This window comes from Sorex araneus, chromosome 3, assembly GCF_027595985.1.
Source record: "Sorex araneus isolate mSorAra2 chromosome 3, mSorAra2.pri, whole genome shotgun sequence".
Taxonomy (NCBI): Eukaryota; Metazoa; Chordata; class Mammalia; order Eulipotyphla; family Soricidae; genus Sorex; species Sorex araneus.
Window position 1 is genome coordinate 95377650 of NC_073304.1, and position 26577 is coordinate 95404226.

The following is a 26577-nucleotide window of genomic DNA, read 5'->3' on the forward strand; positions in this document are numbered from 1 at the left end:
ATAAGGCAACATCAGGCAAGTTAATAACATCTCTAAAGTCAAGAGAGAGATCTTGTCATACTTTCTGATTCATGACTTTGCTCATATTTTTTGTTTCCGTTGAGTCAGATATCCTTTTGTTATATGACAATTTTTAAAATCATACTTTAAAACATAAAACTGCTGAGAAAATAAGTCTTCTAATTTCCCTTTTGTCAACAATTCAAAGGAGCTAAATTAAAAATATCAACAACAGTGATTTTCTTCCTCCCCACTTTCCTGGTGGCTGTGGTTAATGTTATCCTGATGACGGGATGGGGTGTTCACACATGAACTAAATTTTGTTTTAAAATAAAATATCTAACAATATCTAATAAATTTTAAATAATTAGAAAATTTCACAAAATTAACAAAGGTTTTTTTTGTTTTGTTTTTTAGCTTTTTGGGTCACACCTGGCGATGCTCAGAGGATACTCCTGGCTCTGCACTCAGGAATGAGTCCTGGCAATGCTCCGGGGACCATAGGGGATGCCAGGGATCAAACCCCAGTCCACTGCTTGCAAGGCCAGCACCCTGTCCTACCCTCTGTATTATCACTCCGGCCTCACAAAATTAATAAGGCTTTTGCAAAACAAGTTGATGAACTTTATTTCATGGGTTTCTACATCAGACGGCAGTTTAGGGATGTATTTTTTTTATTGGCTGATAGGTTACAGAGATGAGACCAGGTGACGATAACCTGTAAGCACAAACTAAAATGTACTGATGATGAGGGCCAGAGAAAGCTCAATGGGCAGATGCAAACCTTGCATGTTGGAGGCGGGTTTCATCTGGGCACTCCATAGTCCCCAGGCGCTAGCAGGTGTAATTCCTCCCAATTCTACTGAAAAAGGGCTGCAGGAGCTGAAGGCATGGCCGACCCTAGTCAATGCCCACATATGGTCGCCAGGCACTGCTAGGAGTGGTCCCTGAGCGCGAAACCAGGAGTAAATCCTGAGCACCCCTGGGTGTGGCCCCCAAAGGAAGAAACAAAAAAAGGGTAAGAGTTCACCACTGAAACACGTATTTATACCCGAATTTAAGAAAATTCTAGAAAACACAAGAATACTCCTGCTCACATTTCCCTGGTGAGCAGAGCGATTCTAAGTTATTCATGCATGAACGGCAAAGAAAACAAATGGCCAAGCATCACCTGAGAAATGTTAGAAAAAACAGTTTGTGTTTAGTGGATGCCCTGGAAGAGGCCTCGTGGTGCATGAGAATCCAACCGTCTTGAGTTTTGTGAACCCCTGTGCTAGGGAGGACCGGGGGCAAGTGCAGTAAGGGGCCCGGACTCCAGGCAGCTAGACAGAGTGGACAAGGGCGATCAGTGCAGAAATGCAAAAAATCCGCCCTCGGCACCTATGCTCCATAGGGGACGCGATTGTGCGCCTCCAGGGGGACGTTTCGGGCAGCGCGGAGGGGGCTACAAGGGATGGGAGAGCCCGGAGATGCACAGGACCCCAGATCCCTGGAAACCCAGCCCGCCCAGCTGCAGCCCCACCCACTCCGCGCGCCCGGTCGGGCCCGCGGCTCTTCCGGCGCGGACTCTTGCGCCCCCCGGCGGCCGCTCTCCGAACGACACGGCCCGCTCCGCGGCGCGGGCTGTGTGTCCGCGGCCCGTGCCCGAATAAAGATTTCGCCTTCAAACAAACAGGAAGTGCCTACGGAGGCCGGGCGGCGGCGGCGGCGGCGGCGGCGGGGGGCCCCGGCCGGGCATGACGCCGGGCGGCCACGGCAGCGCGGGCGGCGATGAGCGACATCGTGGAGAAGACGCTGACGGCGCTGCCGGGGCTCTTCCTGCAGAACCCGCCGGCGGGCGGCTCCGCGGCCTCCCGGCCGTCCTTCTCCTCCCGGCTGGGCGGCCTGGTCCGCGGCATCACCGCGCTCACCTCCAAGCACGTAGGTGGCGCCCGGGCCGGGCTGGGGTCGGGGAGCCGCAGCGGGGGGGAGACGGGCTGCGCGCGCGCGTGTGTGCGGGTGTGAGTGAGCATGTGTGAGTGTGCGTGTCTGCGTGTTTGTGTGTGCGCGTGTTTGTATCTGTGTTTGTGTGTGTGTGCGTGTTTGTGTGTGTCAGTGTTTGTGCGCGTGTGTGTGTGTGCGCGCGCGTGCGTGTGAGTGTGCTTGTGTGCCTGTGTATATGCGTGTTTGTGTGTGTGTGCCCACGTGTGTGCGTGCGTGTTTGTGTGTGTCTGTGTTTGTGTGTGCGTGTGTGCCCGTGCATGTGCGTGTATGTGTGTGTCCGTGTGTGTGAGTGCGTGTGTGGGTGCGTGTGTTTGAGTGCATGTGTGTGCGTGTACGTGTGTATGCGTGTGCGTGTCCATGTGCCTGTGTGCCCATGCGTGTGTGTATACGTGTGTGCGCATAGGTGTGTGTTTGCATGCATGCATGTGTGTGTATGTGTACATTGGGGGTGTGCCTGCGCGTGTGGTGTCGGGGCAGCCAGTTGTCTGGGTGATGCCAGGGCGGGCCCTGGCTGTCTACGGCTCTTTCCCTGCGCTGGTGCTTCCTCTGCGTCTGCCCCAGGAGTCCCCGGGGTGGCAGCACAGCGGGTGCACAGTCCCTAGATTGGTTGTCCCTAGGTTGGTTGTCCCTAGGTTGGTTGTCGCGTGATGAGCCGAGACGTCCCAGTGGTGAACGCGCGCTGGAAACGTATCTTCCCGGTCCACCGAGCTTCCCCTCCCAGGGCCCTCTGCCTGTGGGTTTCCAGTGGGTTTCCAGTTAGTTTCCGGAGAGTTTTCTCCCAGTGTGCAAGTTTCTTTTCTCTCTGACCCTGCGCACACGCACCTGCCCCCGTGCTGTTCACACCTGTGTCTTGGGCAGGTCGGGGAAGAGCTTACGGTTCTGGGATTCAAGACCACTTGGGCTGCCCCGACAGAGAACCCCTAAATGTCACCCATGTAACAACTGCCCACAAAGGCGCTGCCCCATCCGGGCCGGGCGAGTGAGCACTGGAAACCCGAGTCCCGTAGGTCCCAAGGACGTTACAGAGCTCTGGCAGACTGGCTGTGCGAAAGTCCCTGTGGGTAGATGCACTTTTAGCATCAGTTGCTGTGCGCGTGTATGTGAAAGAGAGGTGGGGGGGGGGGGAAGGAGGGAGGGGGAGGATGTGAGAAACAAGCAAAGGAAAAGCAAGAAAGGTGGGGGGAAGACAGTTACAGGGTGGGAGGGCGGGTGGAAGATGGGCCCTGTTTCCGCAGTCGATTTCCCCATTCCAGGAAGCCCTCTTGTATCCTCAGGACAGGTGTGGACTCTTACTCCTGGCCCTTTTCTACTGCTCATGTGAAAAAGCGTTTGCTGGACCCAGAGGAGTGGCACAAGGGGCTGGAGCACATGCTCTGCCTGCGAGAGCCCTAGTTCAGTCCCTGCTCTCTGCACGCCTGCAGCGTTGTTGGGAGTTCCCCCTCTACCTGCTTCCACTGAATTCCGCCCCTCCCCCCCAAAAAAAGGAAAGGGTGAGGCTGCTGGACAATTCCTAAGGGAACAGTAACAATGCAGAGAGGAACTCTGGGTTAGCCTGCAGGTACTCTGTTTGGGGGGGGTGGAGGGGAGGAGGTGGAACTTTGGGCCACACCTGATGCTCAAGGATGACTCCTGACTTAGGGACCCGACCATACGTGGTGCAGGGGATCAAATCAGGGTTGGTAGCATGCAAGGCAGCTGCCTTCCCCGCTGTATTATCTCTCTAGTCCCCTACTCTGGGCAAATGTAGATTTTCTTTTATGACTCCTTTAAAGGAATTTTATTTTGTAGGTCATATTTTCCCTTGGGAAAGGTTGTTGCAGCTTAGAAGTTTGTTATTCAAGTCTTTAATGATGTCACCCTTTCAGGAGGAAGAGAAGTTGATTCAGCAGGAGCTGAGCAATCTGAAGGCGACAGTGTCTGCTCCTGCTACCACACTGGTAAGGGGTTTCTGCCAGCATATGTGCCCGTCGCATCTGAAATCTGGGCTACTATGGGCTAGCGAGTAGTATCTGGCTGATTGCTCAAATCTGATATGTCACAGCCAAAATCCGTTCTGGATGGTATCGCGTCAGACATGACCTTTAGCTTTGTTGCTCACTGCACTGAAGCAAGATTTGCTTGAATGCTGGCAAGTCAGTGCTCAATCAAACATGGTTTCATCTAGGTGGAGACTGGCCTAGGGCCTCAGTGCTGATCTTCTGCTTCTGAGATGGCCACAGGAAAAGGTTTCATGCTAATTTCAGGCCTGAATTGATATATTTCAGATATTTAATTATTATACATCTTTTATAGTAACTATATATTATGTAGTATGTGCATGCATTAGGTATCAATACGAAAATTTTTTTTGTTTTTATTGGGGTGAGGGGTTTAGAAGTAAGGTCAGTAGTACTCAGGGCTTACATCTGACTCAACCCCCAGTGGGGCCTGGAGAACTATATGGGATGCCAGGGATGAAACCTGGGTCAGTGGTGGGCAAGGGAAGCACCCTACCCGCTGGACTATTGCTCTGGCCCTTGCGATACAATTTTTGTTGTTGTTGTTTTTGGGGTCACACCCGGCGATGCACAGGGGTTACTCCTGGCTCATGCACTCAGGAATTACTCCTGGAGGTGCTTGGGAGACTGTATGGGATGCTGGGAATCGAACCCGGGTCAGCTGCATGCAAGGCAATGCTCTACCTGCTGTGCTATCGTTTCAGCCCCGATACAATTTTTTACATATAATTTTACTATTACACATATTCTTCTAGACCTACAAGATAAGATAGAGAAATATAGAAATGCGGTTTTCTTGCTTTTAAAAAAAAAATTTTTTTTTTTGCCTTTTTGGATCACACCCAGTGATGCTCATGGGTGAGTCCTGGCTCTGCACTTAGGAATTACTCCTGGCGGTGCTCAGATGCTTGACCTTATGGGATGTCGGGAATTAGGACCGAACCCTGGTTGGCTGCCTGCAAGGCTATACTATCAATCAGGCTTTTAAACTTTGCTTTTAAACTAAGTTAAGCACAAGTCTAGTGTTTTTTGTTTTGTTTTTGGGTCACACCTTGCTCTCTCAGCTGTATGCTTGGGAGTTGTTCCCTGTGGTATGTGGGGGACCGTGCTGTGCAGGGGGTGTAATAAGGGCCCACGGCATGCAGAGCTTGTGCTTGGACTGTTGAGCTCTCTACCTCCAAGTCAGTGTTTTAAACTCAGTTCCATGTCAGCTCAGATCTAACACCATTCATTCAGTAGCTGTTTAAGGTGTGGGTACTATATCTGTGTGGCTGCCCCTACCTAGATTTAAACCTAGTTTTATTTTGAATTTTTTGGATTAATAAGTGAAGTTTCATCTATGAGTATTTTCCAAGTAGCATTTGCTCAGCAAATCGTGTCTTCTGTGTGTGAGTCTTTGGGAATGTTTTTCCTCCTCCTCTAATAAAAATATCAGGGTGATCATTTGGCGGGCGTAATGACCACATATGAGTAACACTTTAAAGTCTTAAAGAATACGTATTTCCTTTTATAATTGTAATAGCATGAGGACAGATGAAGCTCAAAGCCTAGTTAACCTACTCATCTACATGTGTCTGTTTACATGTCTAGATATATGTCTGTGTATGTGTATAAAATCATCGTGCTTGTTGATACTTGATAGACTGTTCAGCAGATCTGATTTATCTTCTTTCTTAGGTTTCTATTCTTTATCATTGGCATCAGTAATACAATTTTTCTTGCTATAAACCTAGTATGGGTAGGCTTATAAGAAAAATACATAGACTTTAGGAGCTAGAGTTGAAAGGAAGACTTTGCCATTGTGAGTGCTGGGTATACCTCTCAGAGTAGTTTTTCCCTGAGAGGGTCATGGAGAGGTGCAAAGATAGTTTGTTAGAGAGAGTGTAGAGCAGGAGAGGCCTGGAGCTGGGGGAGAGTTGAATGGTGAGAACACATGCCTAGCACGTGCTGCCTGGAGGCCCTTGCCCACCCCTCTAAGGTGGCCTGGGTAATCCCTGGCACCACAAGGCCGAGGAGCACCGCATCCTCTGTTCTTGTGTGACACAGGCCACTACTAGGCAGGTTGTCTGGGAGTCGCTGGTAGGGCTCAGGAATCTTTTGAACACCACTTGGGAGACAGCCCCTTCTCCCTATAATATAATCAATACAGTTTCACTCAAAGTTTAGAATGGCTTGCAAAAATCCTTTTCCTTGTTCTATTTCGAGATAGACTGTTTGGGGTTATTACTTCAATGGCTTAACGGAACACTTTTCTTCTCAAATGGTAGAAACCTCTGAGGAGGTTTGGCATCTTTGAAACTTAGGTTCTCAGAATTTAGCAACTTTAATTAATGCATTAATAAATTAACCTGTATTACCTTAAACACAAGTGACCTGAATTAAATTTTAATCCCCTAAGATTTTCCAATGCCTCTTAAGACTGTTTACATTTACATGTATATAAATATAGATGTATGGATGTGTGTGCATCTATTGAACATTAAACATTACTGTCCTTTAAAATATTTTGCAAGAACTGGGTGCTGAAAGGTGGTAAAGGTATATACGTGAAATACCATAATACCCAAAAAGAAAGAGAGAGTGAGAGCGAGAGCAAGCAAGAGCGAAAGAGCGTGATCGAGAGCAAGAGTGAGAGAGCGAGAGCGAGCAAGTGAGAGAGAGCGAGAGAGTGCGAGAAAGCAAGAGAGAGGAGGGGAAAGAGAGAGAGAGAGAGAGAGAGAGAGAGAGAGAGAGAGAGAGAGAGAGAGAGAAAGAAAGAGAAGGTAGGCTGGTGTGTGTGTGTGTGTGGGGGGCGGAATTGCACTGGTGAAGGGCTGGATGTTGAAACATTGTATGACTGAAACCCAGGCATGAACAACTTGTATCTCACAGTTGTTCAATTAAAAAAAGAAAAAACAAAACAAAAGAAAACCCTTCCCCGGGGCAAGGAAATAGTAGAGAATAGTAAAGAACACTTTCCTGGCATGTGCAAACACCCGGAGTTGTGCCTGAGTTCTGTCTCCAGCTCTGTGTGGAATTTCCCCTCCCCCATTTTAGTGCCTCGCCTGGCAATATGCTGGGGTGTTACTTCTGGCAGTGTGTGGGGAACCATCTGGGATGTCAGGGATAGACCCAGAGTTGGTTGTGAACCCTTGATAGACTCACTCTCTCTCCCCGGCCCAACTAGTAGTATTGTTATAAAAATTTACTTTTTTGCCAGGCATTTTATGATACGGTAATTCTGTAGTATACTAGCCATAGTTAAGTTGTACATATTAAAATAGTTTAAAATAGTTTTGGGTTTTTTGGTGGGGCTTGGGGTCGTACTCAGCAATACTCAGGCTTACTTCTGGCTTTGCACTCAGGAATCACTTCTGAGGGTGTTCTGGGGACTATATGGGATGCCAGGGATCAAACTGGGGTCAGCTGTGTGCATCCTACCCACTGTCCTAAATTACTCTGGCCCCTTTTCTTATTTTGAAATTTATTTATTTATTTATTTTGCTTTTTGGGTCACACCAGGTGATGCTCAGGGGTTACTCCTGGCTCTACACTCAGGAATCACTACTGGCGGTGCTCAGGGGACCATATGGGATGCTGGGAATCGAACCCAAGTTGGCCACATGCAAGGCAAACGCCCTACGTGCTATGCTATCACTCCAACCCTTGAAATTTAACAGACTAAAAATTAAGTGATAGCACAGTGGGTTGGACGTTTGCCTTGCACGCAGTCGACCCAGGTTCAATTTCCTCCATCTGTCTTGGAGAGCCCAGTAAGCTACCAAGAGTATCCTGCCTGCACAGCAGAACCTGGAAAGCTACCCGTGGCATATTCGATATGCCAAAAACAGTAACAACAAGTCTCACAATGGAGACGTAACTGGCGCTCGCTCGAGCAAATCGATGAGCAATGGGACGACAGTGAGAGTGACAGATATAAATATTAAAAGACACTTAAAATTTAAATATTGGGAGCCTGAAAAGACTACATTTGTGAAGGTGCTTACCATACCGAGACTGACCCTAGTTTAATCCCAGCACTGCATGTCACACCCCGAGCACTGCCAGGAGTGATCCCGGAGCACAGAACCAGGAGTAAGCCCTGAGCACTGCTTGGTGTGGTGCAGAACAGCCTCCCCCTATTTAAATATAGGAATGGCTGTACTATTCTTGAAGGTTTCCCTCAGGTCATCATAATCACTATAGTTGTTGGAAATAAATATCTATAAAGCAAACTTGCTTATTCAGCATAGTAATTCTAAAGGAAGTCCAGGTGCAGTTTGGTTTTTGACTGTGATATTTTCATTACAGAAATTATCAACTTGAAGGAATTTTATTAATGTTTTCATATGGCAAAGTATTAAAGTACCGTGTGCCAAATTTCAGAAGTCATGTAAGATTTTCATGGGTGAAATTTTATTGAGGAACATGTTTCTTACATTATAACCAAAGTTTACACTAGGCTCACAGAGAATTAGAAATAGCTAGGGTGATGTAGAATTAAGAATTTATTTACATGTTATCTTTTCAATGTCAAGATTAAATGATTTTCCTGTAAAATGATTACAACATAAGAAAAAAAATTAACCCATTATATTTGCATTTTGCATTTCAGAGAATGATGAAAGAATGTATGGTGAGACTTATATATTGTGAAATGCTTGGGTATGACGCTTCCTTTGGGTATATACATGCAATCAAATTGGCACAACAAGGAAACCTTTTAGAAAAAAGAGTAGGTATGTATACGTTTAAGACTTTTTTACTTAAATGTTTAAATTCTTTAAATTCTAGCCACCATATGAAATGAATAATGCAGGTATGTAGTATGTTTTTAGAATACTGCCTTGTAATTTTTAAAGCTTTAAAAGATTACACTTTAAAAGTTAAAAGCCTATAGAGGAAATAAATTTTCCTGATTTGTAATAGTGTGAAATTATAGAGAAGATAAAAAATTTATGTTCTGGTGGAGGATGTGGTATTGGATCATTGTATGCATAAAGCCCAATTTTTATTTTTATTTATTTTATTTTATTATTATTTCTTTTGCTTTTTGGGTCACACCCAGCGATGCTCAGGGGTTGCTCCTGGCTTTGCACTCAGGAATTACTCCTGGCGGTGCTTGGGGGACCATATGGGATGCCGGGGATCGAACCCAGGTCGGCCGCGTGCAAGGCAAACGCCCTACCCGCTGTGCTATCGCTCCAGCCCCAAGCCCAATTTTTAACTCTCTTGTAAATCAATATGCCTAAGAAAGCATTACCTTCCATTATGCCTCGTCATATGTAAAATTACAATAGAGGTGAGAGGTACTAGAACTTTGGTGGTAGGTTCAGTAAGGCTTATAGTCACAGAGAGATGTGAAGTGTACCACTGGAATTTACATTTTAATTTATAGTTTTGTAAATCAAAGATAAAATTGATTAAATCTTAATTTAAAAAAAGTAAAAGTGAAAGGAAAAAACAACAAAAAAGCATGCCTTTTTTTTTTTTTAATAATTTATTTATTTTTAATTAGAGAATCACCGTGAGGGTACAGTTACAGATTTATATACTTTTGTGCTTATACTTCCCTCATACAAAGTTCGGGAACCCATCCCTTCACCAGTGCCCATTCTCCACCACCCGTAAACCCAGCGTCCCTCCCACCCTCCCCAATCCCATCTCCCCCCCACCCCACCCTGCCACTGTGGCAGGGCATTCCCTTCTGTTCTCTCTCTCTAATTAGCTGTTGTGGTTTGCAATAAAGGTGTTGAGTGGCCGCTGTGCTCAGTCTCTAGCCCTCATTCAGCCCGCAACTCCCTTCCCCCACATGGCCTTCGACTACAATGTAGTTGGTGATCGCTTCTCTGAGTTGCCCTTTCCCCGGAACGTGAGGCCAGCCTCGAAGCCATGGGGTCAACCTCCTGGTACTTATTTCTACAGTTCTTGGGTATTAGTCTCCCACTCTGATATTCTATATACCATAGATGAGTGCAATCTTTCTATGTCTGTCTCTCTCTCTTTCTGACTCATTTTACTCAGCATGAAACTTTTCATGCCCATCCACTTAACTACAAAATTCTTGACTTCCTTTTTTCTAACAGCTGCATAGTATTCCATTGTATAGATGTACCAAAGTTTCCTCAACCAGTCATCCGTTTTGGGGCATTCGGGTTTTTTCCAGATTCTGGCTATTGTAAACAGTGCTGCGATGAACATACATGTGCAGATGTTGTTTCGATTGTACTTTTTTGCCTCTCTGGGATATATTCCCAGCAGTGGTATTGCTGGGTCAAATGGGAATTCAATATCTAATTTTTTGAGAATCGTCCAAATTGTTTTCCAGAAGGGCTGAACCAGTCGGCATTCCCACCAGCAGTGAAGAAGGGTCCCTTTCTCCCCACATCCTCTCCAACAGCGGTTGCTTTTGTTCTTTTGGATGTGTGCTAGTCTCTGTGGTGTGAGGTGGTATCTCATGGTTGTTTTGATCTGCATCTCTCTGATGATTAGTGATGCAGAGCACTTTTTCATGTGCCTTTTGGCCATTCGTATTTCTTCCTTGGTAAAGTTTCTGTTCATTTCTTCGCCCCATTTTTTGATGGGGTTGGATGTTTTCTTCTTGTAGAGTTCAACCAGTGCTTTATATACCATTGATATCAACCCCTTATCTGATGGGTATTGTGTAAATATCCTTTCCCATTCTGTGGATAGTCTTTGTATTCTGGTCACTGTATCTCTTGCGGTGCAGAAGCTTTTTAGTTTAATGTAGTCCCATTTGTTGATCTCTGTTTTTACTAGATTAAAGCATGCCTATTTTTGTATTGGTGGTATGATTCTATATATTTGTCAGTATTCACTTAAACTGAATAAATTTTTGTTATCCCTCACCTTCACTGAATTTTCAAGTCTGTGAAGCCAGATCCCTGGTCAACTGGGACCAGGAATCTGGCTGAGGTTGTAGAACGAACGGCCTGTGTATGCGGGGTCGTGAGTTGGCTCTGATGGCACATGCCCCCGACACTCCCCTAGCACCGGCAGAGCACCAGACCATCAGGCTGGACCATCCTGCCTGGGCTGAGCGTTGCTGAGAGTGACCCCAGGACCACTGGGTGTTACCATTTCCAGACTTTTCTTTTTTGGTATTGGTGGTGGGAGTTTGAGCGAGTAACCTCCAGCTCTGCTTAGAGGTTCCTTCCAGCTCCATGCTGGGGCGTTGCTCTTGGCGAGGCCTTGGGTTAAACTGGGATCAACCGAACACAAGGCCTTCCTTCCTGCACTCTCTCTCCCACTGTGTCCCCTTATAAAGTCAGTCTAACCTCAGTGATCAGAAATGTTGGTAGAACTAACATTGACTTGAATAATTTAAACAAGGTTGTACTCAAGTTACACAAGCATTAGTCCTGAGAATTAAAGGTACTTTTGAAAAAAAAAAACAAAACTGCCCCTAAAATCAACTTTCAGGGTTTTTTGGAAAAAAATTCTTGCAAGGACTTAAATTCTCTAGTTTCAACTTATATTAGAATCCCAAGAAGGAAGCCCATTAGGGAATATGGAGAATATGGTCTTTTTTTGGGTGGGGAGTTAGGAGGCCCATACCAGATGGTGCTCAGGGTTTACTCCCAGCTCTGTGCTCAGGGATTACTTCCTGGAGCGCTCGGGGACCATATGAGGTACTAGAGGATTGAACTTGGGTCAGCTGCATCTGCATGCCCTATCTGTTGTCTCTTGGTAGCACTGTAGCACTGTCGTCCCATTGTTCATCAATTTGCTTGAGCGGGCACCAGTAACGTCTCCATTGTGAGACTTGTTACTGTTTTTGGCATATCGAATATGCCACGAGTAGCTTGCCAGGCTCTGCTGTGCGGGCGGGATACTCTCGGTAGCTTACCAGCCTCTCCAAGAGGGACAGAGGAATCGAATCTGGGTCGGCCGTGTGCAAGGCAAATGCCCTACCCGCTGTGCTATCTGCTGTCTCTTGGTGGTGAATAAAAACATGGTTTTATTCAAAGAAGTTGATAGTGCTATACATATTGACCAAAGTGTCAGTTTGGGTAGAGCAGGAAATGTTTTGGTGTATGGATTCTGAGATGATAAGGCCAGTATACTCCACTTACTAAAGCTTACTCCATTCAGAATACTCTTTAAAAACAAACAAACAAAAATCACTCCTCTTTGTTGTTATTTTGAAGAGTATATGTGTATTGTATGTTTGATTACAGCCCGGGAACTGAATTAGGCCTCACCCACACAAGGGAGTATTCAACCAGTTAGTCACGTCTCCAGGGCCCCCAGTCTCTTCTGTGTGCTGTATTCTTTCCTCAGGTAGACTGTCTTTTAGCATCCCATCTCCCCTCTTTCATATTCCAAATCCCATTTAACACCTTGGTCATTATCCATGACATGCATAATCTGTAGCATCATGGGATTGTCTTCTCATGTATTCATGTTTCAGTTACTGAACTAATTCTCAGATTCCTAAAAGCAGGAAAACATGAGGAAAAAAAGATTGTCAACAAATTTTAATGATTATGGTATAATTATTATATATAATTGTTGTTGCAGTCTTCTGTAAATGTTGTTACAGCCTTTTGCTTAGATTTTCATGTATTAAAACTTTTTAAAAATTTATTTTAAAAATATGTAAAGTGATACATGGTTCAAACATGTTTTTAGTTCTGACAACTCTTTCCATTATTCTCTTTAAAAAGCCAACCATTCGCTTATGCACAAGGCAGCATATTCTCTATCCTTTCTCATACTATATTTCCTTTCACAAAAGATAGCGTACTGTATACATGATTTTATTTGTTTATTTTTTGCTTTTTGGATCATACCTGGCGATGCACAGGGGTTACTCCTGACTCTGCACTCAGGAATTACTCCTGGTGGTGCTCAGGGGACCATATGGGATGGTGGGAATTGAACCCGGGTCAGCCATGTGTGAGGCAAACGCTGTACCTGCTGTGTTATTGCTCCAGCCCCTGTATAGATGATTTTATACTTAGTTTTTGACATCATCCTACTTTTGTGGATTTGTTCAGATGGTTATACGTATTATTTAAGTCCTTATTGATGGGAGGAAAGGATCACGTTTGATTTGTTTTAGTCTACATTATAACGTTATAGTGAATAATCTTGTACTTAAGTTACCCAATGTCATGGTGAAGGCCTATGTTTTTGGGGGTTGGTTTTTAGACTGCATATGGGCAATGCCCAGGGACTTCTGCAGGTGCCCAGGGGTTCACGGGGTTGGGTATTGAGCAGATCAAGTCTCCTGCCTGGGAAGCACGGCTCAGCTGCTGTGCAGTCTCCCAGCTCCGGAGGCTTACTTTAAAGGAGTCCTCAATCACTTATTGGCACTCACATCTTCTTTTGAGATATATTGTCTGTGGGTACCAGGTATTCTTTGTATGAGGAGTGGAAGTTGCTTAAAGAATTCTTTGGGGGCATGAGAGAAAAAACAATGCTTAGGAGACTGGGGACCCTTCTCGGGGAATCTTGGTTGTGGGAACAGTGGTTCTCTGAGGGCCTGAAAACTCATTGTTGGACACTTTTCAGGTCTGACCTGGAGTTTTATCCATTGTAGGCATAGCGTGTGAAACAGGTAATTCTGAAAGATTTAAAGAAATCAAATTATTCTAAATTAAATTATTTAGATTAAATCATTAAATTATTTAAATTAAATTAAAATATTCCACCTGAAATCTTTCCAACTAAAGACGTTGAGCCTTATATTTTGCAGTTTGTTTGTAATTCTACCTTTAAGTGTTATCTCTGCTAATTAAATTTTGGTATGTATTATTCTTTTGCATTATTTCTTGGAAAACAGTTTTTGAGGAATGGTATCCCAGGGATTAAAGTGTTCTACCAGTGAGCTATATCCCTGGCCCAGGGAAAAATTAATTTTTAGAAGGTAATAATGAGATTTTTCTCTCTTAACTTTTTTAGGTTATTTGGCTGTTTCTTTATTTCTACATGAAAGTCACGAACTGTTGCTTCTCCTTGTGAATACAGTTGTAAAGGTATCATATTATAATGTTGGTTAATTTGAAATCTTAAATTATTCCTGCAAGTATTTTCATCATACTGAAGTAGATAGTTTTAGAAAAATGTAGGCTTAAGAATGAGCTTATAAAAATCAGATCATTTTCTGCATCCGTAAAATGAAGATAATAGAACTTAACTGAGTTGTAAGGTTAATTACACACTAAGTAAAGCAGTAGTTGCTACTGCTACTGTTATTCATTCATTCATTGGTGCTGGGGATCAAACCTAGGGCCTCACACATGTGAGATGTACATTCTTCCATTGAGCCACATCCTATTTTATTTTAAAAAGTGTGGAGTTAGAATTATAAATAATCTGATTTTTTCTCTTATTTGCTTTTTGGGTCACACCCAGGGATGCACAGGGGTTACTCCTGACGCTGCACTCAGAGTGGTGCTCAGGGAACCATATGGGATGCTGGGAATCGAACCCGGGTCTACCATGTGCAAGGCAAACACCCCACCTGCTGTGCTGTTGCTCCAGCCCCAAGAATTATAAATATTCTTGACTTGAAGTGGGCCACAACTGGTGGTGCTCAGGGCTTACTCTTGGCTCTACCTTTAGGGATCATTCCTGGCTGTGTGCTCAGGGGATTATATGAGGTGCCCGGATTGAACCAGTGTCAGCTGTTCAAAAAACAAGCATTTTATCCCCTGTATTATCTCTCTGGCCACACCTGTTAAACTTTTTTTTTTCTTTTTGGGTCCCACCCGGCGATGCACAGGGGTTACTCCTGGCTCTGCATTCAGGAACTACTCCTGGTGGTGCTCAGGGGACCATATGGGATGCTGGGAATTGAACCTGGGTCGGCCGCATGCAAAGCAAACGCCCTACCCACTGTGCTATCGCTCCAGCCCCCACCTGTTAAACTTTTAAGTAAAATTGTTAATGAAATGTAATCAAATGGTTGAGCTCTTTATCTTTATCTTGTGTCAATATTTTATGTTTGTATAGTAATTTCTGAATTTTTAGTTATGTACTCTACTAAAGGTTACCAATAGCTTAAAATTTTCTAAACTTTAAAATACATTTCAAGTTTAATTAGAACAGTTGGCCACCTTTACACCAATGTATGTATTATATGTATATATTTTATTGTATGTATTGGAGAATGACTTTAAAACTTCCAGTAATATATATATTTATATATGAAATTTGTTGTTTGTTTAGTTTTGGGGCCAAACCCAGTGATGCTCAGATTACTTCTCTTTCTGCACTCAGGAATTACTTCTGGCAGTGCTTAAGGGATCATGTGGGGTATGGGAATCAAACCCTGCTTGTCCATGTGCTAGACAAAAGAGCCCTACCAGCTGTACTGTCTCTCTGACCCCCAAAACTTCCATAAGTGTTATTAACAATAAAAATTATAAATTGGCTTGTAACTGTTAAAGGCTGCCATAAAGGAGACTACTTTGGCCAGTACAAACTGACCTGGTGGAAAAATATTCCTACAAACTAAACTCTGTTCTGCTTTCAGATCCCTGTCTATAAGAGTAACCTTTCACCCATGACCTGTTTGTAGGCAGTAGTCTTGCTATTTTATAATCCTGTATTTGGAACTTGAGAAGTTGTATAACTTAGAAGTTGTTTTGGTATAGTCAAACTGGTATAGTCAGTTTCTCAATCCTAAGGATGGGTCAGAACAGAAATGCAGGCCTGGGAAAGGACTCAGAAGCAGAGCCTTGCACTCAAGACTCTGGGTTCAATTCCTGGCACCACAGAAATACCAACCAAAAAAAGTGGGAAGACAAACTCCTTTGGATAGGTTATTAATTAATTTAGTTAGGGAGGGATGGATTGGAGCGATAGTATAGCAAGTAGGGCATTTGCCTTGCACACGGCTGACCCGGGTTCAATTCTTCTGTCCCTCTCGGAGAGCCTGGCAAGCTACCAAGAGTATCCCAGCTGCACGACAGAGCCTGGCAATATGCCCGTGGCGTATTCGATATGCCAAAAACAGTAACAACAAGTCTCACAAGGGAGATGTTACTGGTGCCGCTCAAGCAAATCGATGAACAACAGGACCACAGTGCTACAGGGAGGGTTAGATTTGTATTTATTTACTTATTTATTCTATTAAGGCAAAATAGGGATATTCATGTAAAAGATAAGGCTGAATATACAGTTTATTATTTATTTATTTGCTTTTTTTGGGTCACACCCAGTGATGCTCAGGGGTTACTCCTGGCTTTGCACTCAGGAATTACTCCTGGCGGTGCTTGGAGGACCATATGGGATGCCGGAGATCGAACCCGGGTCGGCCGCGTGCAAGGCAAACGCCCTACCCGCTGTGCTATCGCTCCGGCCCCAGTTTATTATTTATTTTTGAGTGGGTCAGGAAGCTTTATGGCAACATAATTTGAGCTTGAAGATGGGGGACTTATGTCCTCAGAGCAATTGTCTGCATGGTCACGAGAAGTTTTTTGTAGGGAAAGACCAGGGAGAAAGAGTGGACTGCAGATGAGTGGGGGGTAGGATGAGTAATAACGCTCTGCTGTGGTCTGGTCCCCCAAGCACACTCCATCTTGTCTACAGATCTCGAGAAAGTAAGGGTTGGGTTGTTGGGGAAAAGGGTAACTGAGGATAAGCCGTTCTTACCCTTTTTTGGAGCAGACAGTTGTCCTTGTCTAATATGATCCTTGTCCTGGTTTCAATTCCACTGCCATCTCTTCCACTTCTGTGGAATTTGGGACCTTGAGTCATGACTCTTTTCTGCTGAAATAACCCTTTATTCTTTTTCTTGAGGGTTCTAACATGAAGGGGAGCTATTCTCCATAGCTTTTATTATTCTTCCCTTTTATTATAGTTCTTTGAGTCCCCACTGTCAGTTTAAAAGTAATGGGCTTCTGCACTTGGGTCTAACCATTTCTTTCCAATAGTGTCATCATGCGGGTGGAAGGATAGGTGGAATAGAACAAAGTGATCTGTTGGAAAAATATTCCTACAAAGCAAATTATATTCTACTTTCAGTGCCCTGTCCGTGAAAGTAACCTTTTACCCACAGCCTATTTTGGAGAGACAGAGTTTAGGTGTTTTGTGATCCTGTCTTTGGGACTTCTTGTGATGTTCTGTAAGTCAGAATTTGTTTTGTTTTAGTCAGCCTCAGTCCTGAGAGTCCATCAGTCCTTGTAAGGAGCTGTGTCTGTGCCCTTGGCAAAGGAAAAACAAAACAGAACATTAACATGGAAGTAAATTGGAAACCCAGGCAAGAGCTTTAGAGCTGCAGGTTCTAGATCTCAGTTCCCACATCTCCAGATGACTGTTTCCCTAGTTTTACTTGATCTCTATGTCCTCTGGCACTTAGGAAAGATGGCAGTCACTGTGATAACATCTCTGCCATTTGTATCCAGTTCTCCATCTCCAGCTTGCATCATCTTTAGAAGACTGTCTGAGTTGTTCTTAAGTGCAGGTCAGCTAGTCTAACACTTGTTCAGGTATTGGGAGGGAGAAATTACGACTTATTCCAACTTACAGGCAAAATTTAAAAAAAGCCAAGAACAGAAGCTGAGTTCCCTCAAAAGACATGTTAACTAAAATAAATCTTCTTCTCCACCTTCACTGAGGAGCTACTCAATTATTATAGTAGCAGATTAAGTTTACTTCTATCAATTGGGGCTAGCAAGAAAAGAGGCCATTCACCTGCAATTTTAGACTGTTTAATTTTTAAATTTTTTTTTGGGGGGGGGCTTTTTGGGTCACACCCGGCGATGCACAGGGGTTACTCTTGGCTCATGTACTCAGGAATTACTCCTGGTGGTGCTTGGGGACCATATGGGATGCTGGGCATCGAACCTGGGTCAGCCACGTGCAAGGCAAACGCCCCACCCGCTGTACTATCGCTCCAGCCCCAGACTAAGTTTAAATGGTGTCTCTGGACTCAGGAGTTTTGTTATTTTTCTTTCTCAGGAGTTAGTCTCCATGGATCAATAATGTTCAGATGGGAGGCTGGAGTCTTAGTAGCTGAATATACAAATTAATTAGAATTTATTAGGAAAGTGATACAGATCTACTGCAGTTTTAGTTTGCCTCCTTTGTTTAACACTTTGCCCTGTTTCCTTGGCTTGTAATTCGGGCAGGACTTGCAGAGCACCAACCTGGTGGAGGTGTGCATGGCACTCACTGTCGTCAGCCAGATCTTCCCTCGGGAGATGATCCCGGCTGTGCTGCCATTGGTAGAGGATAAGCTTCAACATTCTAAGTAAGTAAATTCTTCCTGTGCATGCCATGTATATTTTAAAACAGAAATTTCTACTACTCTCTTTCTTGTAACTCAGTGCTACCAGAGTAGAAGTTACACTTTGTGAGATATTACACAAACATCCCCAGTAGGATATGCCTTTATTTTTACGTGGGACTTAAAAAATGCTGGGCTACTCTCTCAAGTTAAACAGGGAAAGTGAGACTCCGGCAGGACTTTTCTCTTACCTCCTATGTCACTAACAGCAGTTTTCACACCTTTCCTTTGGCTTCATGGCTTTCATGATATGAGGTTGTTTTGGTGATAAAGTGAAATATTTTATAGCAGGATATATTGAAATAAACCTTAGCTCCTTAGCTTATAATAGTTGGGAATCTAACAAGACTTTTTTTTTTTAAATTGGATCACCTTGAGATACACAGTTACAAGGTTGTTCATCATTGGGTTTCCATCATACAATGTTCAAGTACCCATCCCTTTACTATTGCACGTTTCCCACCACCAGTGTCCCCAGTTTCCCTCCTGCCACCCTCCCCCTTGCTTCTCCCTCTCCCTGGCCCCATCCTGCCTCTAATGTGGGTACTTTTCATCTTTCTCCCTCCCCCTCTTTCTTTCCTTCAGGATTATGATTTGATATATGAGAATTATCATGTATATACCTTTACCTACTTGCAGCACTCAGTTCTTATCCAGAGTGATCATTTCCAACTATCATTGTCTTACGGGTCCCTTCTCTATCCTAGCTGCACTCTCTGGCCCTTCCACTTGCGGCAAGCTTTAGACCAATCATCCTGGCCCTTGTTTTTACTGTGTGTGGGTATTAGTCTAATAATATGTTTTTTTATATGCCACAGATGAGTGCAATCATTCTATGTCTATCTCACCCCTTTAACTCATTTCACTCAGCATGATACTCTGCATGTCCATACATTTACAAGCACATTTCATGACTTCATTTTTCTTGGTGGCTGCAATCGTAGTATTCCATTGCTTACAGATTTTACAGATTTCTTATTTCTCTCCTTATCAGCTTGACAACTTTTTTCACTATACTCAGAATTAATTCGTTTTCGACCTAGCCCTTAGCTTCATAATTTTTAAGGCTAAGGGGAAAAATTGCATTCATTTTATTGTGATCACAGTATCTTATACATAGTCATTTTTTTTTGTTGTTGTTTTTGGGTCACACCCGGCCATGCACAGGGGTTACTCCTGGCTCTTCACTCAGGAATTACCCCTGGCGGTGCTCAGGGGACCATATGGGATGCTGGGATTAGAACCCGGGTCGGCCGCGTGCAAGGCAAACGCTCTACCCGCTGTGCTATCGCTCCAGCCCCTACATAGTCATTCTTGATGAAAAAAATTTTCTTACAATATTTACTTCATTCACTAAAGTCTTTCTCTATTTTTGTTTCATTTGCTTTGGGCTACACCTGGTGTTGCTGTGGCTACACTGCTGGCACTGTGGGTCTTTCCTGGTACTGCTTGGGGGACCATGTGATACCGGGGATCGAATTGGAATGGGCTGTTCTTAAGGCGAGCAGCCTGTACCAGCTCTCTGTCTCCTTGCTTCCTGCAGTCTGTTTCGTTTGGGGGGCTACATCCTGTGGTGCTCAAGGGTTACTCCTCCCTGCACTCAGGGATCATTCATGGTGGGGCTTGGGGATCATATGTGGTGCCAAGGATAGAACCCTGGTCAGTTATGTGTGAGCAAGCACCTTACCTGCTGTTCTATCTCCCTAGTCCCTCCCCCCTTAATATTCCAAGATCATATAATGTTTCTTTATGATTTGTTTAGAAATCTTGCACTGTGAATCTTCTTGACTGAAAATCATAGATTTGCTTCAGAATTTTTTAGTCTTTTTATAATGTTTTATTAATGTCACATTTGCTCAGAGCAAATGATGGATATGTACAATTTATTACTGGGAAAAATATAAGCTTTTCTTACATATTTATAGGTTGATTTAATCATAACAGCATTTTTTTTTGGGGGGTCACACCTGGCAATGCTCAGGGGTTACTCCTGGCTCTACACTCAGGAATTACCCCTGGCGGTGTTCAGGGGACCATATGGGATGCTGGGAGCCGAACCCGGGTTGGCTGTATGCAAGGCAAACGCCCTACCAGCTGTGCTATCGCTCCAGCTCCATAACAGCATTTTTGTATAATTCTTTTCATTACACATTTCATGTTAATTATATTTACTGACACTTTTATATATCATTCTTTGGATAAATGAGTATATTTTTCTTATTACTTCCTTTCGACTCTTTTGGCTTTTTTTCAACAATGCTCAGGACATAACTCCTGGTTCTGTGCTCTTAGCAGTGCTCAGGGGATCCAAGTGCTGGCGATCTGACTTGGGTCAGCCATGTGCAAGGCAAGTGCCCTACCCATTATACTACCATTCCAGCCTCTCTTCTCATCTTCTTTTAAGTTGACATCTGGCTGCTTTTGTCTTGTAATTCAAATTCAGAGTTTTTGAAACTCTGCTTCTGCATTTATGTCCATACCTAACTTCATGTTGTGAAGCAGAAAGGTAAAGATTATGGGAGAGAGCTCCAGGTAGGCTAATAGTCAAGAAGAGATGAGACAGGGCTTGAACTTGGCTTTTTAGTCTCTGGCTATATTTCAGCATGCCAGAGTTAGAACCTAAATCTGGGTTTCTCAGTATCTTTTTTAAAAAAAAATTATGTATTTTATTTAAAAATTTTATTTTCATAAGGTTGTTCACATTAATAATTGATTACATTCAATATTTTAACACTAATCCTACCACCGTTATACTTTCCCACCACCATTATTTTGAATTTTCCCACCACAGGCAGATTCTAGATAATTTATTTTCTGTTGCTTATTATGAATATCATGAGAGGTCATGTGGAGCCATGTGCTCCTGGAATTCTAAATATGTAAATGATTTGGGTCCAGAGACATCTCTGTAGGGAGCAAATCCATTTTGAAATTCATTTGTGAGTCTCTGGACTCACAAATGTGGGCGTGACAGCCAGGACCCTGGCCGGGCGGGCTGGGAGACGGGGACAAACTGTCTCTGTGGCCACGTGGCCTGGAGTCTTCAGACCCTGGTCCCGCGTACCTGGGTTTTTCTTCTGAGAGTTTGTGGCCACTGGTGGTTCATCTGGAGTGGGCAGAGAGGGGACACCTGCTCCATTGGAGGAGCCCTGGTGAAATCGGTGTGGCACGGCTCTGTGGTGAGCTGCTGTCTTCTGGTATTCACTGCTGCGTCTCTCTCAGTGTCATTTTGTAAGAGGGAATTCTGAGCCTGTTCAGAGTTTGTTTTGTTTTCCTCATCTTACTTACTGCTTTACTGACTCGGATCTGATACTGATTCAAGAACTGTATATTGGGTTATAATTTGCAGTCACCGTATTATTAATGCTAGTTGCAGATCTGTTACGCTGCTTTATGTGTGGGAAATTAATTGCATTATGGCATAGTTTGCATCTGAAGATAGTGAGTTAAGACTTTAGTAGAAGCCTAGTGACCATTCCGTAGTGATCTCTTTTTTCTTTGTGTAGGGGGGACGCCGAGGGCTGGGAAGTGGGGTGGGTGGCGGAGAGGGTTGAGACACACCTGGCTGTTCTCAGTGATTACTCCTGGTGGTGCTGAAAAATGAAACCAGGGTCAGCTGTGTGCAAGGCAAGCACCTTATCAGCTGTACTCTGGCCCCATCATTAGTAATCTTATAAAGGTTTTTTTTTTTTTTTTTTTAGGGCCAAGATTTACAGCTTAGTCATAGAGCATGTTTCAGGCCCTTGGTTTGATCCCTAGCAATTCATACACGCATTCAGTAGATCATAAAGACTTTTATTGAGCAACTGAATTTTAGATAACGAATGTATATTAAAGAGGTTTTTTTTTTTTTTCTTTTTGGGTCACACCTGGCAATGTACAGGGGTTACATCTGGCTCTGCACTCAGGAATTACTCCTAGCGGTGCTTAGGGGAACATATGGGTTGCTGGGAATTGAACCTGGGTCGGCCTCATGCAAGGTAAAAACCCTACTTGCTGTGCTATCGCTCCAGCACCTATTAAAGAGTTCTTAAAGTAATTCACTTTTGTGACTTTTGCTGCTGTGAGCAAAGTCATCGTAGGCTACAGAAAAGAACTACATAGGAATTGGATGGCATGGAATACACTTCCTTGGAAACTACATTATGATCAGAGTAGCATTAATTCTTCATTTTGCTGCTAATATTATAGATATTATAGATGTTCGTTAGAAATGAAGTGCAGTATTTTTATGTACTTTCATCTTCTTCTTTTTTTTTTTTTTTGGCTTTTGGGGTCAGTCACACCCAGAAATACTCAGGGGTTATTCTTGGCTCTGCACTCAGGAATTACTCCTGGCGGTATTTGGGACCAAATGGGATGAAGGGAATTGAACCCGGGTCGTCTGCGTGCAAGGCAAACACCCTACGTGCCATACTATCGCTCCGGCCTCTTATAAGTTTTTTGGAACAGATGAGCAGGGCAAGTGGTAACATTTTGGGTTTTTTATTTATTTATTTCAGGAGCAGTAACATTTTAGTTCCATATGAGTCATTTACTTTATTTCCTTTTTTGGGGGGGTGCTTTTTTGGGGGTCATAACTGGCAATGCTCAGGGGTTACTCCTGGCTTTCAATCCAAGAATTACTCCTGTTGGTCCACAGGGGACCCTATGGATGCTGGGGATCAAACTCCAGTCAGCCACATGTAAGGCAAACACCCGACCCATGATACTAATGCTCCAGCCCTGAGTCTGTTCACTTTCACCTCCCAACAGTTTTATTTACTGGTGTTGGGCCATACCTGGAGGTGTTGAAGGCTACCTTGCTCTCTGCTCAGGTATCACTCCTGGTTATGCTTGGGGGACCAGATGCAGTGCTGGGGGGAGGCGGGGAAGTGGGGGGATCAGGACCAACTGTGAGCAAGGCAAGCACCTTATCCCTGTACAGTCTTCTTGGTACACAAATGTATATTTGAGTATGCTTTTAAAAAAAATAAAATACGGAAAAATATTATATTTTTGAGTGAGAATGTTTGAAACTTGCAATTTTGACAGCTTGACATTACAAATCTGTAACCCTATTTGATTTAAACTTACCATGGATTCATAATTTTATTGATTCTTAAGTTTTAAGAGATTATGGCCTTCACAAATGGAATTAAGAGTTTTGGGGTTTTTTTTGGGTTTTATTTTCAAAAATAATATAAATGCTTATTAAAAAAAATTAACCTAGAGAACATAAAATACGGGCAAAGTCTGTTGAAGTCTTATTCTTAAAGAAAACTCCTTTTTTCCGCCCTTATTTGCCCTTGTCAAGGACCCCAGACTATGAGGTGGTCAGGATTGCCTCATCTCATGCGTGGTACTAGGGATTGAACTCACGGTCCGTGACTTGTCTTGGGTGTAGTTACTGAGCCAATATCCAGGTCCCTTATGCTAGAGGCCCCTAACAGCGGAATTGTCAGGAGAGTCTCAGCACTTGCACACAGCACCGGGCTTTGAACTTGAGGCTTTGTGTTTGCCAGAAAATGCTTTAAGCCACTGTGCCATCTTCTGGGCCCATGAACCCTACTTTTTATAGTTTGGCCAATTAATTAATAATATATAATTATCTATTTTAGACTAAATAGCTGACTTATAGCTTTTTATTGAAAAACATTTGCTTCTTATAATAGGCTTCAGGGGCACAACTTTACAAATTAAATCTGTATATGCAATATTATTCTCCATGGGGGAAAAATACTTATTTTGAAACCATCTCTTCTCTAATCCTCAATCAAAATGCCTGACAATTCAGATTTTATTTTTTCTACCTCTAGGGAGATTGTAAGAAGAAAGGCTGTTTTGGCATTACATAAATTTCTACTCATTGCTCCAAATCAAGTACAGCATATACATATTAAATTTAGGAAAGCACTTTGCGACAGAGATGTTGGCGTCATGGCTGCTTCCTTGCACATATACCTAAGGATGATAAAGGTAAGTTGGAGATTTCATCAGTACATTATGAGAAAAACGTAACTATGGAATTAAAATTCAGATTTTTCCATAAAATTTCAAAACCTGTTATTTTTAATAGTAATTTTTGTTATTTATAATGTGAATTGTAGATACAGTACAGTATTAATATTTCTTTTAACTAAAGTACTTTCTCATGTGATTTAAGGAGCATAGAAAAATTGCTAGCTAGGGGAGACTATTTCAAGGAGCAGATTTGTGGTTTTTTAAGTAGTGACTCTTATTCAACTTCAGGGGATGCTTAACTATAGAAACAGAAATGGAGTTACTAGGTATTGTACAAAGATGAGACTACATTTTCAGCTCCAAATAGTGACAGATGAGATGTGTCAGTTGATGAATAGTGCAAAAAAATTTTCTAAGTGGTGATGATGGATTTATACTAATTCATTCCCAGTGTATTGCTGAAACCCTTTGTGTCTGTAATTATATTTGTGGGAGATTTATGAGTATCTCATAGTGAAATAGAAGATAGAAAAGTTACTGCAGTTCAGACCTATAGGACTGAAGGTTGTCTTCATTTTTATACTGAGGTATAAGTTGAAATGTAATGTCAAATTTTACTTTCTTTAATACTTAATAAGCTTTAAAAGCGCTTGTTTCCTTTTTTGCAAATTTGCTCTTGACACATAAAATTACAGTGTAGAATTAAAATTCATTTTGAAGAATGTTTATTTAATTTTCTTTGTCTACAAGTTTAGTCAGATAATCAAGGCAGAGCCGTTCAGAAACACAGATGAATTTAAATACTACAGGATTATTCTTAACAGGTTTCACTGATCTTAGAGGTTGGGTGTTTGAGTAATCTTGTTTCTGCCCTTCTACTCTTCTATATTTACATAAGATGATTACTTGCAAACAAAATTCAGTCTTTGGTTTTCATCAGAAGTTGAAGGACTCCTGTCCTTTTTAAGCATCTCAGTTCTTTTCACCTTTTCCTTTCATTGCTGGAGCAACTCAGAGGCTCTTCACTTTTCAGGTTCAGTTTCAGACCATCACAGAAAATGCCAATATTGCAATAAAGAGTGTCACTTGACCAGTTTTTTTAGTTGTCCGGTGCATGTAAGAACTACACTTACACATTGTTGTAATGTTTTGTTAGAATGCAGTAATGTTGTTTGTAAAAAACATGTACTAATTTTAATTAAGGTAGGTGTTATTGGAGAAGTGAAGCCAAAAGATTCACCAGGTTTGCTGTAATTTAAGTAATGGAAACATTTTCAGTTTGTATAAAAATGCCTGTATACTTGAAATCTACAAAATATGGTAATATACTATAATGAAGTGTAGTAAAATAGGTGACGTAAAACATTTTTTTAAAGACCTGCGAAGTTCACCTGTGAAGTTCAGTAGGTGAAGTGCAATAAAAAGTATTGGCATTTAAGAGTTTGTGAAATGTGAGTAATTGTAGGGACAAGTAGAGAGTGGTAGATCTTTGCAGAGGGAGTGATTCAGCCTTGGATGGGATAGACAAAGAAGCTTCATCGTGAAGGAAATAATATATAGTACTGTTTCATTCAAATGTGAACTTGAAACATCTAAGTGAGCGTGTGTTAACTTAGATCCTGTGTGGCATCTCAGTCAGATCTATTTTGTATTTGATAAGATTATTAATAGAAAGCTTTTTATTTTGTTTTGTTTTGTTTTTGGATGTAGGAGAATTCATCTGGATATAAAGACTTGACGGGGAGTTTTGTAACAATTTTGAAGCAAGTAGTTGGAGGCAAGCTCCCAGTAGATTTCAATTACCACAGTGTGCCAGCACCATGGTTACAAATTCAGCTCTTGAGAATACTAGGACTTCTAGGGAAAGACGATCAAAGGTAAACTAGCCTAAGTAAGTTTGATAGTTTTAGGTTTTAGTCACTTAGGTTTTATGCTAAGCTAATTTTCCCAATGTTTCATTAACTTAATAGTGATAGATAAAAACACTATAGGAGGTACATAAATCCAGGTTGCTCAGATAATCCTGGCCTTTGGCTTATCTAAATCCTACACTTAGTGGACGGTTTCTCTCTAAAGTGGAGCTTTCTGAGTCATTCTTGCTTAGGGACTGGGAAACTTGTGTGTAAAGTCCAGATAAATAGTTTTGAATATGTGGGCTATGTTATGTCCATTGCTGCCATTCACTTGCACTTTGCTACTCAAGCTCGAAGCCTCACTTGCCTCATAGAAGGCTGACCTTGGTTCGATTCTCAGTTCGTGGAACCACATGTACTTCGCAGCACTGGCAGGAGTCATCCCTAAATAACAGAGCTAGGAGTAAGTCTGGAGCACAGCAGATTGGGGCCCAACTCCCCCTGACCCCAGCCTCCCCGAATAGGAGAGTAGCCATGCGTGTATATAACTAAATTAGCA

General features: G+C 42.8%; 1 protein-coding gene across 1 annotated transcript in view; it reads left to right on the plus strand.

Moving 5' to 3' along the window:
• Nucleotides 1-1701: 1701 nt before the first annotated feature.
• AP4E1 (adaptor related protein complex 4 subunit epsilon 1) overlaps nucleotides 1702-26577 on the plus strand; it is a 75485-nt gene continuing 50609 nt past the window's right edge. Inside the window, exons 1-7 of the mRNA XM_004611772.2 lie at nucleotides 1702-1920; nucleotides 3849-3920; nucleotides 8575-8698; nucleotides 13890-13963; nucleotides 18065-18186; nucleotides 24021-24180; nucleotides 25876-26042. Coding sequence (XP_004611829.2) covers nucleotides 1771-1920; nucleotides 3849-3920; nucleotides 8575-8698; nucleotides 13890-13963; nucleotides 18065-18186; nucleotides 24021-24180; nucleotides 25876-26042 — 869 coding nt within the window. The 5' untranslated portion in view covers nucleotides 1702-1770. The remainder of the gene's footprint in view (nucleotides 1921-3848; nucleotides 3921-8574; nucleotides 8699-13889; nucleotides 13964-18064; nucleotides 18187-24020; nucleotides 24181-25875; nucleotides 26043-26577) is intronic.